This window comes from Pseudonaja textilis, chromosome 7, assembly GCF_049901715.1.
Source record: "Pseudonaja textilis isolate UNSWEBS1 chromosome 7, rPseTex1.2, whole genome shotgun sequence".
NCBI lineage: Eukaryota > Metazoa > Chordata > Lepidosauria > Squamata > Elapidae > Pseudonaja > Pseudonaja textilis.
The window spans coordinates 18,877,172-18,898,750 of NC_141996.1; the positions used below are offsets into that span (position 1 = coordinate 18,877,172).

At 31.9% G+C, this 21,579-nt stretch overlaps 1 protein-coding gene across 4 annotated transcripts in view; it reads right to left on the reverse strand.

The window, feature by feature from the left end:
* PSPC1 (paraspeckle component 1) overlaps positions 1–21,579 on the reverse strand; it is a 60,972-nt gene that overhangs the window by 14,816 nt on the left and 24,577 nt on the right. The window contains exons 7-10 of one of the 4 annotated variants that reach the window (XM_087937134.1): positions 17,233–17,290; positions 14,829–15,004; positions 3,762–12,103; positions 1,720–1,853 (exon numbers count right to left, since the gene is read on the reverse strand). In XM_087937134.1, the coding sequence (XP_087793260.1) occupies positions 11,918–12,103; positions 14,829–15,004; positions 17,233–17,290 (420 nt within the window). In that variant the 3' untranslated portion in view covers positions 1,720–1,853; positions 3,762–11,917. Of the gene's footprint in view, positions 1–1,719; positions 12,104–12,886; positions 13,056–14,828; positions 15,005–17,232; positions 17,291–21,579 lie in introns of all 4 variants that reach the window. The other 3 variants (XM_087937133.1, XM_087937135.1, XM_026708891.2) reach the window with 3 other exon arrangements.

A 21,579-nucleotide genomic window follows, 5' to 3' on the forward strand; every position in this document is an offset into this window, starting at 1 on the left:
TCAATATTACTTATAATTAAATGTTAATGTAAATACATTTGTAAATTAGAAAATAATGTATTATTTTCAGCATATGCATATACACACACATATATATATATATAACATTGTTTTCAGATTCTCACCTGTCTATATATCATAAAGATGTATTTAAAAAAATTAAAGAGCCATTTTACCAAATGCTTTGCTTAAAACGTGTATGAACACCAAAGCAGAGATCAGAAGAGCCTATCTACAACTTAATAAAGCAGGTATATCCAGCAATAAAAATATGACTTAGGAAACTTGAGTTATATTGTTAATCCTAGAAAAACAAGAATATTTGTGAGTCCAACCTATGTTCAGAAAGTACAGGTAGTCCTCAACTTACAACCACTATTGAACCCAAAATTTCTGTTGCTAAGTGACACAGTTGTTAAGTGAGTTTTGCCCCATTTTATGATCTTTCTTGCCACAAGTTTGTTAAGTGACTCACTGCCGTTGATAACACAGTTAAATGAATCTGGTTTCCCCATTGACTTTGCCTGTCAAAAGGTCGCAAAAGGTGATCACATGACTCGTTCATAGCAACTGTCATAAATTTGAGTCACCATCTGAATTTTGATCACGTGACCATGAGGAGGGGCTACTGCAATGGTCATGTGTGAAAAAAGGTCGTAAGTCACTATTTTCAGTGCTGTTGTGACTCCAAACAAACACTAAATGAACGGTTGTAAGTCGAGGACTACCAGCAAAGACATTTAAAACCCATTCTGGATGCTTCCAAAAATGCCTAACGGGAAATAAAATTCTGCCTCTAAACATTTCACTAATTCTATCTCCTACCAGAACCGCCTGCTCACCATTTTGCTCACTGTTCCTTTATGACATTCAAAATGAACTTCTTTGCGAAATGAAAATGAAGACATCAGAAGGCAGCATTACACAAATAGTAATCTACCAATTCTTGTCTCAATTCAGTAGGAAAATAATAAACTTTCTGATATATCACGTTTATAGTTATTGAATTTTTAAATGAGATAAAAGTGCTATTTATTCATAATACGTATTATGCACTATATGCATTTTTCATGTTAAAATCTGTAAAAAACAACATGAAATGTATTTTTCCCTGAATGTTGATAAATTACATGCTGAAAATAAAATGCGTACTTTGGAAGAAACTTCCTCAAATGGTGCCACTGGAATCACTTATCAGTAAAACACCTGATTTAGAAAATTAATTTAAACAAACACATGATTTTTGTATTTCAATGAACATTTGAAAGACCTGGGTATATTCTGACATTCCTTCATATATTATATTTTACTTACAATTCTTGATATTATTCTATTTATAATATTTTATAAGTCTATAGTTATAGAACTATAACAAAGGAAAGAATCAAATGACACAGAGGGTTAAGGGAACTTAATATTCATACTTCCCTAAAATTGCTCATATATAATATAGGTACAGTACAGTTTTCCAACTGAGATGAAAATTAATTTAGAAATGAACCCTATGGGTTATTATTGAAATAAGTCAAATTGCAACAGTGCAAAGAAATCATGTCTGTCTTACAAAAATGGGTAAGTGAATCCAACAGACTTTAATGACTTACAGACAGGATAATTGTAGGGAAACAAAATGCAAACTTTAAATCTTCCTATCAACATTTAAACAAGTTTCCAAGCAGTAGAAATATTTGAAGTCTTTTTACATCCATGGAATCTTACCTTTAATTTCAGCAGAAACTGGGATAAGCCTAATTCCACTTCCAAAACAGAGACAGCAGGTTTAAAAGTCTTTCTGGAGCTTTAACTTCTTAAGCCACGCCATACATGTGCAAGAATGTCAGGGGAAGGAGAGGCTGTTTGCCATTGCAGAAAGTTATGGATTAGTTTTTTTCATACTGTACTCCTATACTCTATAGTCCTCTGTTAAAAGAATATCTAATAAGAATAAATTTATGGTTTAATTCATAAGTATTTGAACATAGGATAATAGTATAAAATATTATATTTTGAACTTTTCACTTAATATGCAAAGAAAAGGATGTCATGGTAGTGGAACACAGGATAATAGTATAAAAATATTATATTTTGAGCGTTTCACTTAATATGCAAAGAAAGGAATGTCAGAGCATCTAAAGATTTGAACACCAGTTTGAATACAAAGGATACATTAAAATATCTAATAATCTAGTATGTCAGAGAAATATAAATTATTGCACTGAGCTGTATTCCCTGTGAAGCATTTTTGGCTAAACATTAAACATCCTTTGCAGTGGATATGGTAAAATATTATTTTGCTAAAACAGCAAATATAATAGATTGCCTTAAACTCTATAATCCACTCACAGTAAAATGTCTATAATCCACTCACAGTAAAATGTTCTTTTTCTTATTTAATTATCTTCAGAACTATGCATGCTTAAATGTGCATAATTCCTTGTGAGATATCCCTTGAATTATTCACAATATGAATACATTTAATAGCTTCCTGGTCAATATATTTGATTCTCTATTTTTAAAATATATCAAAATGGTGAAATTCTTCTTTCAAAAAAACTGTGTATGTTAAAACAAACTTTTCAGAACTCTTTATGATTTTGCAATATCACAGTCTACAATATATCAGCCTCATTTAAAACCCCTTAATAGATCTCGTTAAAGAACAACATACAAAACAGGTACTGTGTCATATCATTACAAGCCAACATTTAATGACTTTTGTTGGAGAAATATAAGCCACAGCTTTAGCTATAATATTAAACAGTAACTCCTTTAGCTAATACCATCCTTCAATTCACTGGTATTTCTAGATGGTCCTAGATAACTTGTTTATATCACAGTATTTCAGCAGAATTAAGGACAGGAATTTGGCTTGGCCATTTAAAAATTTGAAACTTAATCTACTGTAGCCATTCTATCATAGATTTGTGTGTTTCAGCCTGGCTGTTTCAGGGCCTATATTTGTTCAATGTGGATCTGACAATCTCCTGTAGAATCTGTTATATAATCCAAAATCCATTTTCCTTTTATTACTGCAAGGTGGGTTCTGAGGTTCAAAAACCCCTGAACCATATTTACATCACCATGCTTTATAGTAAACATAATATTCTGTTGTTGGAACACAATCTTGTCTCCATCTCATTCAAGGCATTTTTTTCCCACTTTATTCTCATCTGCTCATGGAATACATTCCAATAGCCTGCTGAATCATGCAGATAAGATGCATGACAATGAGTTCCCTGACTAGCAATGTTTTCATTAACACCCTCCCATACACTTCACTCTCATTCAGTCATTATCTTGTATTGGACTTCTGACCAATGACATGAGTGGCCAGTAAACATTTGCCATTACCAAGTGATATTTGGTGGGTGACCACTCTTTGGAATTAAAACAGTAATTGGACATACCCTCCAACTACACACTATCAGATCGATGATGGGTTGGTGGGAGACCAGAGGCTTTGATGATGGTTCTGTTAGTACTTTATGGAGGAAAAAAAACCTTCTCTGAGATGAGCAGAGATTCCCTTCAATCATAACATGATTTAGCTTTACAATACTGTATCATGAACAGCATCAGACCACGAATGTGGGTATTTTTTATGGGGACGGGCCCTCAATATCAGCCCTGACTCAAGTTAGTCCCTTGAAAGTCTCTTACAATTTCATAAATTTTCCAATAAAGAAATTAATACTGATTCAATTCATTTAATTAAGGCTTCTGTAGTATATTTTTCAGGAGTTTGATCAGAATCTTTTTACCTTTTAACAGGAATCGGATGAAGCTCAGATCACGCTGATTATCACAGTACTTCAGGAATACAGATCACTCTAAATTTCTCTCACCAACTGTAACTTAAACAGACATCCTGCTGCTTCATCAGATGCTGACATCTTACAACTTTTTATTTAAATCATAAACATTTGTTTTAAAATAAAAATGACTGAATAAACTGAAATAAGACTTCATGTAACTTCAGATCTATTTCAGTACTTCAAAAAATCTGTTGGCCATATTCTTTATATTCAGCATGGTATAAATATAACAGTACAGCTCCTTTTAGTTCACAGAAGCAGTATCTCCAATGTAACTTTTGAAAATTTCAAAGTTTTTCAGAAAGCTACCTTATACAGAATCAGAGAACTGGCCATTTAACTTAATTATTATATGATCTGCTCTGCAACACCTCTCCTGAATTTCCACAGGAACTCATTCCTGCTTCTAGGTAGTGATCCTGAAAATTAACCTTGTTATCTTTTACATGGAAAACATAAATCCAATATGGTGTGGTGACTAAGATGCTAGCATAGAAATCAGAAGACGCTGAGTTCTAGTCTTGCCTTAGGCACGAAAACTGGCTAGGTGACTTTTGACTCTCTCTTAGCCCGACCTGTCTCATACGGCAGTTGTTATGGAGAAAAGTGGAGATGGAAAGAGTATTGTTTTCCACCTTAAGTTACTTATACTGTAAAAAAAAGATGGGATAAAAATCTAATAAGAAACAAATAAATTTGCCCTTAAGTTTTGCTTTTCTGAATCACCAATTTTGTTTGAAACTACACTTTTTCACCTACCTAAATTTCAAAATCTTGCAAAAAGCAATTGAAATTGCTCAACAAGTTCTTAAAATCTACAGTTTACTGTTTCTGCATAACAAAGGTTAAAAAAAATTAAAAATAATTTAAAATCTGTTCAATATTATCACAGTGCTGACTACCTCTAGAAACTCAAGCTATTTTCTAAAGCACCTGCAGGCCAGACAAGGAATAATAGATGGAAACTGATCAAGGAGAGATTTAACCTGGAAATAAGGAGAAACTTAAGTTGTGGGAGCGCCATCACTTGAGACTTTCAAGAGATTGGACTGCCATTTGTCAGAAATGGTGTAGGGTCTCCCGCTTGGGCGGGGGGTTGGACTAGATGACCTACAAGGTCCCTTCCAACTCTGATTATGTTAAATCTCATTATCAGGACCTAGTGAAGAGCTAAATGGAACAATGCAGATCAATATATGCAACTAGTGTTCACTTACCAACCACTGGATCAGCGACTGATCAAAAATACTATCGTGGTGAAAAAGGAGACTTATGGCTGGTACTCAAAGTTGCAGCCATCGCAAGGTCCTTTGCCACATGATTATGCTTCAGGTGCTTGGCAACTGGCACACCTTTGTAAGTTTGCAGTGTCCCAAAGTCACCTTATCACCATGTTACACTCACAGCTGGCTTCTAAACAGCAGGAAGTCACAAGTTTCAGCCATGTGATATTGTACTCAGCAACCCATAGTGATTCACTTAAGAAATGCAGTCAGAGATATCAAACACTTGGATGGAAGCAAAAATCACTTTAGTACCGAAAGAAGACTCAGACTTAATACAGATAAAAAATTATAGGCCAATATCATTATTAAATGTAGACTATAAAATATATGCTTCAATAATAGCAGAGACTAAAAAGATTCTTAAATGAATTTATACACTCAGACCAGAATGGATTTTTACCTAAAAGACAAATTAAAAATATGAGAATTATCTTGAATACGTTGAGTATTATGAAGTACATTCTGAAAAACAAATGGCGTCAATCTTTTTAGATAGAAAGCATCTGACTTATATATCGCTTCATAGTGCTTTGTAGCACTATGGTTTACAAATGTCAGCATATTGCCTCCAATCTGGGTCCTCATTTTACCGACCTCAGGAGGATGGAAGGCTAAGTCAAACTTGAGCCGATTAGGATCAAGTTCCAGGCTGTGGGCAGAGTTGAGCCTGCGTACGCATTCTAACCACTGCACCGCCACAAAGCAATTCCTGCTGCTTCCATATTTTTATAATTACAATTTATGTGACAATGCAGAGTAAATAAAACATGAATACTATAGTTACATTTTGTAACAGATGGATAAAGGAAGTTTATTCAAAGATAAGCTGTCTGAAACATCCACATTTTAAGTAATCACAGAATATCCTCAGTCACTCACAACTCAACAGAATAGCTAGGAAATATTTAATGTGAGAATCTTTTTTGTTCAGCATCAAAAATAATTGTCAGATATACTGAAATCTAACTGCAAAGATTATTATCCAGTAAGTAAGTAAAATTACATATACTTTCCAAAGCCTAAATTTAAATATTCAAAAAAAGATTTCCATTACCCACTTTAACCAGTTCCTTGTTACAAGTTCAACTACAGCTAATTTAAAAGATACTCATCTCCTCCTGTGTACAAATAGAAATGGAAAACAATTTTTGCTTTTAACATTCGAGACCACCATTGTTTTATTAACTGTCCACCCTCTCCGAAAAAATGCAGATAAATTAAAATATCTTCACATAAGATGAAAACAAGATGCTATAATTTGTTTTGTTGGCAAAAAGTATATTCAAACCAATTTTAGTCAGTTTACTTAATAAAAGATTTCCTTTGCATTTCTTTCTCAAATTATACCTCACTTCTGATGAATTTCTTCACATTAGAAATAATTTGATGTTGATATATAAACATTTTAAATGATTAAATGATTTTATCCAGTTCATAGTTCTTTTTCCTATGACTAATATGAAAATTACTACACAAAATGTCGTTCTACAGGGTTTTTTTCTTTTTGTAGGATTGATAAAATTGTTGTTCCCTAGGAATTTTTACTATATGTTGTCCATCCTCAAGAGAAGCAGAGTAATAATAATTCAGTAAAAGTATTTTAAATTCCTGTTACAACACATGAGAAAATAGTGGAAATTCTGACACTGGTGATAATGATAATAATGCCATCATGATCAGGTTTACTTTATTAGCCAACATTGAAAAAAAATCATTTGCAAATCAAAGCTTGTAATCAAGAGATTAAAAATAACCTAGTTGTAGTCTTGCCTTAGGCTTGAAAGCCAGCTAGGAGACTTTGGGCCAGTCACTCTTTCAGCTCACAATGTCAGACTTGGGTGACAAATCAGTCAATTTTTGTTGCAATTAATAGATCAATACTCACTTGATGGGGGTGGGGGGAGAACAGACCCTGTACTTGGGGAAAACACTAGAAGAAAAAACTATATTTAGATTATTTATTAGAGATATCATATCTCTTAGAAATCAAGCTCCAAACTACAGGTAGTCCTTGACGTACAACCACAACTGAGACCAACATTTCTGTTGCTAAGCAAGACAGTTAAATGACTTTGGCCCATTTTATAACTTTTCTTGCCACAGTTGTTAAGTGAATCACTGCGGTTGTTAAGTTATAACATTATATTATAACATAATAGTTTAAGTGAATCTGGCTTCTCCACTGGCTTTGCTTGTCAGAAGGTTAAGAAGTGATCATGTGACTCTGGAACACTCCAACTGTCATAAATATGAGTCAGTTGCCAAGTGTCTGAATTTTGATCACTTGACCAAGGAGATGCTGAAAAGATCATAAACATGAAAAATTATATCACTTTTTTCAAGGGCCATTATAAATTTGAACATTCACTAAATGATCTGCTGAAAGTCGAGGACTACCTGTAGTCCAATGTAATCCATGTATACATGATTTGACTTTTCACGAATGCTGGATCTGTACACTAGATATTTGATTTAAAAAATCATTTAAATTTGAGCAACCTTTCTAACAAAAAAATCTTCAAGTTATTTTTATGAATGAGAACACCAATATTTTAAACTTCAGATAGTAGAAAAATACTCTTCACAGCTTTTTAAAATATCAGTTCACACAGTACTCTGTGAAACTGTTGTGATTACATTGATAAAATCAATTATCCAAGCCAAAAAAATAAGACTTGAGCCAGAGACATTCAAATATTAATATGGTTTAAATGGTCCAAATTTTTACTGCATTATACTGTATCTGTCTATGTTTAGGAATAATTTTGGACATGCTTATTAATGAACTTTTATTAATGAACACAAGTTTTTGTTTTTATGTTACATTTTATCAATTTTCTAAAAGGTGGATATGGATGTTTTGTATCAACATATGCACTTTCATACCATAGATATGCATATGCTCATTTTTCTCAATTATATTTGATCTGTACTGTTGCCAGAATCACACTGAAAAATAAGAACACTGAAGATTTGTGTTTTCATTTTCTTATTCTGTCTATGTGTATAAACCATTTGTTTTTTGTTTTATTTTGACCCCAATCATTAAACCAGAATCAGAAATCACATGCAATCAAATCCTGATATTTAAACACTTTAATTGCTGATTGGAGTTATGAGAATTTTTAATCTAACAGATGTGGGCAATGCCAACCTTAGGAAGATCAATTTATTATATAAGAACAGAACTAGATAATGAGTACTGGTTTTATAAACTGTTGTAAAATATAAATACATCTATAAACGATAAACACATCTAAAAATAAGCATAACAAATACTGACAATTTGCTTGACCAAGAAGTAAAGTAAATGAGAACTAAATCATGTTTCATTCCATAGAACCCATTCCAAAAGCAAAAGTGATTATGTGGTACCATAGCATAAGAAGGAACTTTCACTGAAGCTAAAGCACAACAGTCAAATGTCATGATGTGAACGTGTCCATTCCATTAGAGCATAGCCTAAATTTATTCCTGGAATTAAAAAAAATACATTACCTTGCACTACCCATTTCTTCTATACAATGGTCAAAGAAATGGAAAACAGAATAAAAGTACAAGAGTTAAACCTGACCTTGGGGAACTTCTAGTCCCCCTGCTCAAGCAGGATTTCAAATAGTTGTCCAGTCTCTTCTTAAAAATCTCCAGCGTTGGGAGTACCCACAACTGCTGGAGGCATGTCATTCCACTAATTGGAACTGTCAGAAAATTTCTCCTTAGTTCTAGGTTGTTTCTCTCCACCCATTGCTTCTTGTCTTGCTTTCAAGTGCTTTGGTTGACCCCCCTCTTCCTTGTAGCAGCCCTTTCTTTGCATATCACAAAATTAATGTGCAATCTAGTTATAATTTATTTCATTTTAAAGATAATAAATGCATAGAAACAACAATTGTAAAAATTGGCGCTTCTCAAAAATATTAATACTGCAAACCCTTAAAGCAACTAAATCTTTTCCTGGGATTGGGTAATTTCCATGCATTCTTTGAAAACATGTTTCCTTAAAGGTGCTGGGTACAGAATTCAATAAAACTAGCAGAAATCATCCATTAAATTAAACAGTAGTTTCATTTATCTTTTAAATAATCTAAGCTCTTGTATGTTACCCATTCTGTCATTGAGATTTTTACTAGCTTAGGTTCTCCTTCTGCAGTAATACCACATTACTGCTATTCATGGTATAAATGTCAAAATGTCCAAGGAAGATTTTTAAAAATCCCTTGCAAACATGCAAGAAAGTGGGGAAGCGGTTCAGAAGTTGTAAATAGTGACCAAGTAGTGTCATGTTAAATGCTTAATAAGGACAACTGGCAAACTGGAGCTGTCATATGAAGTAGTTTGATCATATGACATCACATCATTAACCAAGGATTATTTTATGTTTCAATGCTTTTACATTCTGCTTCGATCAAAATGTTTGAACTTATTGTTTATTTAGATTCTGTGACTTAAATATAGTTGAGTGCATGATCTCTTTATTATTTAAGAGTGACATAATAGAAGTACTGAAAATTAGAGCCATATACATATATTTAAAAGATATATTGATACTATCATTCTTAAAATGTAAATCTAATAAGTGTTTCTTTTAAACAAATAGCACAGATATAAATTCCAAGAACTGATAATCTAGTTGTAGTTTCTGCAAAATAAAGAACAAGAAAAACTGAAGTATTCTGTATCAATATAAAAATATTCATTCCACCTTTACATGGATAAAAATATGACCATGTGGATCTTCTTTATGAAACCAAGGATACAAATACTGCAATTACACATTTGCACTGTAATATCTGACGCAAGTAGATAAGCTGTAGTATTTGTGTAATGACATCATAACACTTGTAATCATTTACTCCACACACTCTCTTACATCCTAGGCAAATCTTTTAGCTTCATATAAATATGAGATCAGGGAAAGCTCCCATCTTGTTTCTTAATAATAATCTTATCAAATTTGCACTGGCAATATGCGTATTGCCTCCAACAATCTGGGTCCTCATTTTACTGACCTCAGAAAGATGGAAGGCTGAGTCAACCCTGAGCCGGACAAAATCAAACTCTTGGCAGTGAGCAGTGAATAAGCCTATAATATTGCATTCTAACTACTGAATCATCTTGGCTCCATGCTAGGCTTATGCAATAACAGTTGTTTCCCATGTATCTCTAATATACTTGATTTGCCTATACAACAGTCAAAATAAATATCCAATAAGAAATGCTTTCATGATAGTATAATTATAATTATATATAATAATGCACCTTGTAAGAGACCCTTTCCAGGGTTACAGAAGATGGTCAACAGTTTTGAAGGCAGAAGAGGCTTTATGCCCCAACAGCAGATAAAACAGTAGAACCATCTTCTAGGGAGAAGGGAAACTCTGATTTCAAATCTCCACTGCCTTGCGGCTATATCTATTATTGGAAAAGGCTTCAGGAGTCAACCTCGAGGCAAAATCCGGAGTCGGAGTCCTGTAAGCAATTCGTGATTGTATACAATCACATTCTGGTAACTCCTGAGATGCAGCTGGAACTAATCGTATCGGCTCTGAAATTCCATTAGACTATTTCAGTGACGTGGAAAGGGGGGATCTGCTGCTTGGATAACAGTTTATCCTCCATATTAAATTACCCAGGCCTCATGCTCTGGAGAGGACACTCCAGCTTCTCTTTTCAGAGCACGATACCATAGTCTCTTGAGAATGAAGGATGCCAATTCAATTATACTAGTATATATTAAAATCTTGGGTTTTTTTTATACATTTAATATGCCTTATATAACCAAAGTTATGGAATAGTTTCCTATTTATATTTTATTTCCAGTTGGCATAGGCTGTTTAAAAGGGGAACTTTTCATCTAAGAAGACTAGAAAAGATTTATGTATTTAAATGAAGTGCAGAACTGGAAATATTTTCCTACCAAAATTATTAAGCACTAGTAGTTGCTAATGGTTTCAGAATTTGTTAAACAAAGCATTTTCTTTAGTATTGAAAGACAGGAATCTAGAAAATACATATTTTAAAAAAGAAAATGTGTTTGGGGGGAAAAAAGAACACTTTGAATATATATTTATAAATCCGCTACAGAGGAAGCAAAAATGCAAACAGCAGTAATGATCTATTAAATGATGTGAAATTTGTTTCCTTCAAAATTTCCATTCATAATCTACTTAAGATCATAGGTGGGAATTCACTACTTGTAGGTTTTCAAGACTCAAAATGTTTATTTGAAACTTGAACACAGGATTACATTACGATAACAATCCCATTGCAAAGAGATTTATACATGTTGTTGAAAAATAACATATTTGATTAAAAAACACAAATCTATATTGGCTTACTAATAATTTCATATTTTCTAAAGCTGCATTCACCTCAACTTTTTCTATGTATTGCAAGCTGTATTTTAATTTTCATACAATTACAATGGATAAAGCAGATTCCCCCCACCCAAAAAAAGATAGGCATTATCAAAGAAAAATAATTATGGATACTTACAATTAAATTTAAAGATAGTATTCATAGTAGTGTTTCAAAATCATTTACACTGTTATTTTATTGTAAGCATGTAACTCACAAATTTCACAGCATGGTCACATTATATTTTGTGGCAGTCACAAACAACTGAACGAATGAAGTGCTTTATTTCTATACTATCTTAAGCCCATGACTAAATACCAAAAAAAGTCTATATAGTTTACAAAAAAAGGTTAATATCTATATTAACAGTAAAACCATTCAAAAGTAACAGTTGAAATTATATAGAATTATAACACCAGATAGTCATTCATTCAATTTCACAAGAGTACAAAAATGAACGTTTCAATATCTGCGACGCTTGTTAGGTCCTTCAAAGCTGCCCCCAGGATTTCCTCTACCAAAGCCACTGGGTCCACTATTGACGGCACCTACACCACCCATAGCTGGTTGAGGAGTTTCAGAGCCTGGTCTATTAACCATAGGTGAACCCATTTGTGGTGGGCCTCCTTGAGAAAATCTTTCAGAATGCTACATTAAGTCCATTTAGAACAAACCCCCAATTTGAATTACAACAAATAGGGGAAATATGACGTTTTCAGGAAGTTCAGCAGATAGTCCAGCAGAATCAGGATGACACATAGAAGGAAGAAAGGAGCAATTAATTTAGTCATTACCTTTAAAAGTTGAATGTAAGCTTAAAAGTAAGTCAAACAATATTGTGACAACCAGCTCATTTAGTTAAAAGAATAAGTAGGCAAAATGTAACCATTCTAAGAGGTCTAATTCTAATGAATGGGTATTTTATATTCTGAATCTTCTGTACAAAATCTAAGTATACATAAATATTAAGTATGTTAAATATGTATAAACTATATCAAAAGTAGGAATAAATAAAGAAATGAAATTAAAAGTACATTTTAGAAGGTACCTAAACTTTTTAAGAGAGGCTAAATGTAACAGGAATCTAGGTTCAAAATTGCTAAAAGTGTACCATAGATATAGACAGGTGATAGACAGATAGAAAGATAGATTTCATGTAATTCACATCAACATTTAAAGCCAAATTTATATTTAACGTCTTTAAAATGTAAGTTGTAACTGAATCGATTAAGGGCATTCTACTTCAAAATTGTAGAAAAATTATCATATTCTCTTTTGAAACTAAAGAAATGAGATTATTTCATAATCTTGAAAAATGCTAATTCATTATAGTGTTATGTATTGTTTAAAGTTATATAAATTAATATGAATGTTAAATACCTCACTAAGAGAACATTTAATTAAGATCCCTAAAATGACTTAATAGCCTACCTGGCCAACTCCAACTTTATGATCCAATTGGATTAAAAGTATGAATGGAAATGTCTTTGGTTTACACAAGGAGTTATATTTTCTGGAATTTTTATTTCTCCTGCATTGCACACTGTTTCTAAAAGTCCAAAGCCAGCAGCAGCAGATTTTCAGAGAACAAATTCTGATTCTTGAAATGAATGTAATGCAGAAACTAAGTCATTGATATGAATACTGCTATATTGTTAATGCTAAAAATTATTTATAAAAACCAGCAGTAATTATCTCATTTTCTGGGTCAACTGCTGTGTAGATTAACTGGTATAAAAGATTGTATCCTCTTCCTAGAGCCCATTACACTCCCTGCAAATCTGCTCTGATCAATTGCAGTATTACCAGAGTAGATGAGAGGATACTGAAGAAGAAACCATACAAGAAAAGTTCTCTGATGTGAGGTTGGGTATTATTATTATCCAATTTATTACAAAAGAAGCAGATACATTTTTAATGATAATTAAGCAAATTTAAATATTTAGCTATGTCTACTTTTTCCTTCAATAATATAAGAACTCTATAGATATTGAATTATATATGTAATAATGTAAGAAATAATCCAAACATACTAGGCTGAAGTGATTTTGAAAAACAAATTCAGCTCTTCTGAAAATGGTGTAAATCATGTAATTTTAAAAATGGTTTCCAGTTCTTTTACTGACAAAGATTAGTGCGCCTTCTTAACCATTATTTTCTCTTTATTAGTTGCATCATAATACTGTTCATTATTTTCCTCCCTTAAAAGGTAGAGAAATGGACTCATCACGTGGTTCAGTAATATGGACAGAGCATGCTGAACCTAGAAACTAGGTATGCCAGATCACTTTATGAAAAGCAATTTCCTCAGCAAATGACATACAACAATTGATTATTCTTTTAAAGAACAGCATGATGTTCTTATGGAAAATAATACACATATACATACTCCCATATTACATATGCAATACATACATATGAAACCTGCAGCTATAACTAGTTTTTTTTTTAAAATTCTTGTTTTATTACAATAGATTTAGTGTTGAAAACACTGAATGAATTTTACTTCCCCAATTCCACTTCTTGGAACTCCAAGAAATGCTATAGCAAGAAATGCTATAATAATACAACCAAGAAGTTAAATATATTAAATACTGTATAAATATTAGTTAATATCCTTCACTTTCCCTTAACCGAATCAGATCTAGCTTTCTGGAGAAACTATTAAAAATAGTCAGGTTTTACAAAAAGCTTTGTGGTTATAAACTCACTCTGATAAAAATCTGTTAATCAATTAAATTTGCTTTAAAAATATTTTAAAGATAGCTTCACACCATGGATCATTTCAATACACCAACAATAAAACATGCTTATTGGTAATCCATGTCTGCAGTATAAAATAAAAACTAAATCTTAAATGTCTTTTCCATAGAAGCTTTGAGACATAATCATTTTTGGGAGGAGGGGGAATTGCATTGAACTGCATGTACTCATGCTCCTTTAAATATGGTAACTTGCAATAGCCCAAAGAACTTATAAAACTTTTTTGTCCATTATTTTTATTTATATTAAAAGAAGTACACAACATGTTATGTAATATGAGTAACAGGAGCAATATTGATGCCATATTTAGCAACTAATTTAATTTTTGCCCCAAAGGTGCTTTTTTTCAAGAAGCAGCTGGACTTTGGTGTTTTTCTTTGAAAACATTTCACTTCTCATCCAAGAAGCTTCTTCAGCTCTGAAATCCAGTTGCCTCTTGAAAAAGTACCTTTGGGACAACTACGACCTGGATGACTGAGAATCTCCATATACATTTAATGTAATAGTTAAATTATTTTTAATAACACTCATGGTTACAGTGTGAAGTTATCCTTGTTTTAGATAGATTTGCTATGTTGTAGGAAAAAAGTAAATGTTTATGATACATTACCACAGTTCCATTATCTGGCATCATTGGGGTTCCAATGTTTGTCGCTCCTTCTGGCCCCAACGAAGGACCTGGCCCCATTGCAGGGCCAGGCATTGTCCCTCTGTTGTTCATATTCATACTCATCATTGGAGGTGGAGGAGGACCTTGGTTTCCAGCAGGTGCTGGGCTAAAGGCATCTATGTAAAACAGTCTACACTTAGAGCTGTCCTAACTGCATTTTAAAGAATTACAAATTATAATAGTAGAAACATTTGGAAAAAAAAGCTGTTATTCTTTGAGACTGTACATTTACTTGAATTTTTTGGCATTAAGCAATTATTATTGAACAATACCACTCCAAATAAAGTGTAACATTCTCAATTTCAAGTATTTTTCAATAAGCTAATTCCTATTAATTCTTGAAGATAATGGTATTAACTTTCGAAGTGGCACCAGTTCTTTTGTGTGCAACAATTTCCTCCCCCCAAACAGTGTTTGCTTATCATATTATACAAGGTTAATTAAACAATAATTTTATGTTTATGACAATGAATGTAGAAAATCTAAGTATTAATAAGTGGAAAATGCAAAAAACTACTTATTTGGAGAAAATCATAAGTTGTGTTAAAGATTATTTTGTATAGCTTGCAATAACAGTAGAATAACACTTTTTAAATTATACAAGGTAAAGATAAAGGCTCTTTTGAGTCTACTTACGCTTGATTATTGTAAGGACCACAATCATATTATTTTCTTGACAATATTAAAGTGATTTGCAACTGTCTTTTCTGGGTTTTTTTCCCCAATCTCCCTATCTAGTCGGAAGTCTTGTGATTTACTGCTGGCCTCCTATCCAAATGCTAGGCTAAATTCACTGAATTAGAGGCTTCTTTATAAAATGTATATTGACAAAGAAAAAATATCTAGCAACATTGTGATCATATTATATATGTACTGACTTTAGTGAAAAATAATTCTCATGAAATAAATCACTAACAGCACACATACAGAAGCAGTAGTTTTTAATTGTCTTCATTTTAATTCTAGGTGGACAATAATGGTGGCAAGTTTTGTAATGCCCAATATCTACAGTAAGAGAGCTTTCTCAATACCATCTTCCTGTGATTCTTAATACAGATAAGTTCACCGCAGCGTAAGAGCCAATCTGCATAGCTCCCTTTTATTTTACTCATGGTTTAAATACTGCTAAAATATAATTAATATTTTAAGATATTTTTTCAACAGTTAAATTTTTCTTTATTCTTGTAACAGTAGACCCAAATGAAAACACATAGGATTGGGCAAAACTGGGGAGGATTAACCATTTAAAGAGACAAAGTCCGTCTGAAAGTATTTTCTGAACTTTAGACTCATTTAAAAAAGATGGAACCTTAAAAGTGGAACTTGCTTTTAGATAATACATTTGCCACAGAGGTTTATACCCAAAGCAACAGCTCCCCAGAAAATGAAAACCCAGATTGTACATGGTTTTAAAATTTATGAAAACATTTCCCTCTCCTTTTCCTCATATCAGTTATCTATAAAGGCATCAAAAAACAGTTTAAGCTCAAAATCTGAAATCAAAATGAAATAGCCCTGGATAATAAACTTAATCCAAATATTATTAGAGATGCCTGTATATCACACTTCTTGAGGAAGCTACCCAAATAAAACTAAGACTAATCTTAGTCAGGTACACATAAATATTATTATACCAGATGGCCCAAAATGCCACAATGAGAAATACCAAAACAATCAGCATTAGATATACAAATTAGCTGTTGTTAAAGAAATGCTAGCATGAGATGAGTGTTTTACTCACAACTTTAAACTAAGAGAGATCAATACCTCAACTTTGGCATATTGTAAAAATATTCACTAGTGTGATTTTGAAGACTAAGTAGTAACTTTGCATGATGCTTGGCTACTATTACACAAATATACATGGTTATAATGCAATAAAATAAAGTTCTGAAAGACAAAGAGCTGATATTTTACAAGCTAAAATGCTTCATTATAGTTTGCTCCCATCATTCCCATAAACAAAAACACAAGTCTCAAATTAAAAATAACATATTCAACACCCTGTTATAAATTCTCAAGAAGTAAATAATAAATTCTCAAGAAATTAATTAAATCAAACTTTTACTTGTACTACGAAGTATTTTAATTTTACATTTTCTAAGATACAACTTTAGAAAGATTTACAAGAAATACAAATTCATGCTTCTCGGTTGATACTGGTAGTTTTTCCTATTACTTTTAATTTTGTGAAATCAAAAATTATGTTTGAAAGAAAAAAAATTGAGTCCAGTTTATAGCAAATTAAAATTTTGGCCAAGATTATCTGCAAGGTCCACAGAAGTAACATGTACAGTCTCAAAGAAATTTTCAAGAACAAAAGCCTTTTGCTTCAGATCCCTACCTCCCATGTTTAATGCTCCACGAGGACCCATATCACCCATTCTCATTTCCTGTTCTCTCTGAAAGTAAACATAATTTGCATCGTCAACCTACCACTTATTATTTTAACATTCTCATTTTTAGGCCAACCATTTTATGAAATAACACTTGTAATTTCATGAAATAAAAAAATACCATTACGTCCATTAATAGAAATTTATACTTTATTCTTTTTCAAAATTCTGATCTTTAATAGAGAAGACACAAAACAATACCTAGATAACCACCGAGAGATCAGCCTCAAGTATACTAACTGGCTCTAGGAAGAGTCAAAACAGATGGCAGTATTTACAACTGGTTGCATTTGTGCCATATTTAATACATTTCTGAGATTTAATTATGAAAATATGCTATGAAATATTCTGTAGCATTATAATACTGGTATTAATCACACTTGTCTTAGAATTTAAAAATGTAAATTATTCTTTATGTAATATAAAATACATGTATTAATTTTAAATTATGCTTTAATAGCAACAAATGCCTGGTGATACATAGTCTTCAAACTGTAGCCTATGCTACACGACAGCATACAGAGACAGTAAAAATTCAGCAAAACTGGAAAGTCAAGCTTTTTTCTTTTTAAATAATTTATTTGTAGATGAGTGGAGTAATTGTAGGCAATTGAATTACTGGATTTGTTTTTAAAATTACCATATGGGCATGAAATAAGTATTTCCAATTGGGCTCAATTAGATTCTGTAAATAGATAAAAAGTGCGCAACTATTAAGGTATCCCTTAAAATAAAAAATAAACATTAGCAAGTATTTATCTAACTCTAATTGTTAAAAACTTAGTAAGATGCATAGTATTATCAAAATTCATAATTTTAATTTTTATCAAAGAAAAGAAAACAACATTGCCATTCTCTGTTAAGTAAAAATGCTGACAGGATATGTATTATTGGTGATGGAACACATGTGAAGTTTCAGATAATTCCACTGATTGATAACCTGAAGAAATTAGAACAGGATTAATTAAAAACTACAGCCTGTAAAGCTTTAAGCATTTACTTATTTGGCATTATTTTCTTCCCAGAATAAGCTAAAATCATCTATATAATGTATATATTAATGTATACAATGTATTCAATACAAAAGTAAGAGGCAAGATATTCTACAATTGAGTAACTACAAAAAAGTAAGAGTCAATATATTCTACAAATTTCCTAATGTAAAATAAATATATCTATAATTCATATACTACCAAAATATTAAAATTATCATATAATTAAGACAGTCAATAATAGTACCATTATTTACAATTAAATTTAAAAGTATTCATGAGATTCATGGCAAATGTTGCACTAAAACACACTGCATAAACTCCACTATAACAAGAATTATTAAATATCAAGAGATGAACTATTTCTTTAAAAAACAAAAAAAATTAAATAGCGCATGTTTGAGAAATAACAGAGGACTGATTCACATAACTAAAAGTCCCACAGGGTCTTGCTGGACTCTGCTCATAAAAATATCATAATCAGTAATTAGCAAAACAAGTATTCATAATACAATTGTCATGCTGTCAAATATATCGATATTATAGGATTTTCTAACCCCTTTCAATTAATACTTAGTCAAATATATATTAATAATAATACTTAAAAGTATTTTTTTCTGTTAAAAAGGAAAACCATACTAACTTCTCAGGACAATAGAACTACATATGAAAATTAGAGTACAAATATGAACTAGAAATATGAGTAAAGAAATTAAATGACCGACAAGAGAAGGTGCTTCGAATTTTATTTTATCTATGATTTTCTATTTTAACAAATGCAATAAAAAATATTGTTAAATAAATAGAATTTCTATGACAAAATTACCCAGCAAAATGTAGAAATACTAGTCACCAACGAAGCCCAACCAGCAAATGCTTAAACTCATACGAATATTCTAATATTTAAACTCATGTAAAGATTCCAATATAGAAATCAATCTAAATATCATCTTTTCCAAAGTTTACAGAGATATTTTTACTAGAAGGTGGTGATAGTGGTATGCAGCATATAAAATTGATTAAAATTCATGTTCTGAGCTGAACAATTAGCAATCCATTCAGGCATCGTATAAAATCATGCGATGGCAAAAAATTTAAACTGACATGAAATTTTGCAATCTTCAAAATAATGTTAAAAATTATATCAATAGCAAGTAAAAGTATCATTTACTAAGCATTTAAATGCTTCAGGCATTGTCTCAGTAATTCTACATCAATCCCGTATTGTAAAGCTTATTATCTTCAAATTACAGTTGAGAAGGCATGGTTAGCTGGCAACCATTAAGATTTGTATTTTATTCTACTTATGCTGTTAGAAATAGCATTAAGATTCAAAATTTCAGAAACTATCATTTATGTAAAAAATTTATCAGACTTCACTAAATTGTCTGGTTTATTAATCTCAGATCTAAACACAAGAAGAAAAATTCAAAGGGGGACTGCACAGCAAATAAGTTCACTTACATTCAAGGATATACAAATAAGTGAGGCAGATAAAAAATTGTTATCTAAAGTACACAAATCATATCTTGTTTCACTGCATGATAGATATGTTATAGTTTGAATCTCTTTTATATAGTTCCAGTGATTTATACCTTTCTTAAACAAATACTGAAATAATTTTTGCCACTAAAAATTATTTTTTAATATACAGTTGATGTGGTATCTTATTTCACATTCCTTTTAAAAGATTAATAATTTTGAGATGACAAAAAACTTGCAAAATAATGAAGCACAGTATATATTTCTTTAGTTCTTTCCCAAAATGTATTAAGTATGCATGTATATTTCTACTTAACAATAAACAAAATGTTTATTTCATAGACAATTTAAGGATTTACTAGCAAACTCATTATTATTACCTTTGCTTACCTGTACAAATTAAATCTTCAGAAGGCAGCAGAATCCACCACTACATTCAATCACCGGATTTGCCCTTATTTTGAAAAATACTAAGCAATTAAATAAACCATGTTGTTCTTTTTCTTACATCGCTTTAGCAGAATCTTTAAAAAATATATCACTTAAGTCGAGGATATATATATAAATTCTAGGTTAATAACATTTCAACAGCATCTGTTAATTTTATAAACAAAGTATTGAGTTACAGAAAAACAATTAGGAGTTTCCTTCGTACACACTGCATTTTTATTTGTTATTTGGATGCCATTTCTGTTCAAATTTGTTTGTAATATATTCAAAAAATATACACCGGTATTATAACTCATAACTCAGCAATTCATCTTTGCATTTATGACCTTCACAGATCTATAAAACAAAGGTAAACTGAAATCAAACTGTAAGCACAGTTATGACTTCACTTAGTAACAACCATCTTGATTGATGACCCAATTGTCATTGCTAAATGAGGTCTATCCATATATGCTTGTATGAGAGATGTAATATCCTGAATGCTGAACAATATGAAAACGTATGGTAATACAATATCTAAGAAAACATGAATAACAAAACCCTATAGCAGTGATTCCTAAAGTGGGTGGTACCGCCCCCTGGGGGGCAGTGGGATGACTTAGGGAGGCGCTAAGAGGCAGGGGGGTACCAGGGGGGCGCTAAGAGGCAAGGGGGTAGCAGAGGAGTGCTGGAGGTGGGGCCCTTGCAGGGCGCAATTCAGTTTCCCCACCCCACCCCATTTGCCTGGCTTGCTGGTGGCCGAGAGGAAGGCGAGCCCGGGCTGACCCGTTGCTGCTTTGGTCCCGCCTGGATTAGACTGGTACATAATATGTGTATTGTATAAAATAAACAGTATTGCTTTTTCATTCCTTTTATATTGTATAACCATTAAAATATATTATCAAACCTAATAAGCATTCAGTCAATAGTGCTCAGATTATACACCACACAAATGAAAAAGTTAAAAGACAGAACGATACTGGTATAACTACAAACTTATATAAGTGGCAATGTGTATTTGTATCAGGATCATCATCACCCTAGGGTTATTCCCATAGGGGTAGTGTCCACGTTTTGGACTGCCAACTATTTGGATGGCAGCAGAATATAAATACAATAAATAAAATACATTCCAATTATTACAATCCCATTGAGGGGGAAATGTATCTATGAATGAGGTTTCCCTTTAAATTTAAGCATGAAATATGGAAGGAATAATTCAAGTTACTGAGATACGTATTTTTGTTTAAAAAAAGTTGCATCTATACAAGGTTTCAAACTGTAATAATCAAAAATTCCCTAAATATTGCAATTCCATTCAAAATACAAAGAAGATAAAAATAAATACAAACTGTTCTCACAATACCAAGTCTTATGTGACTAATCTGACAC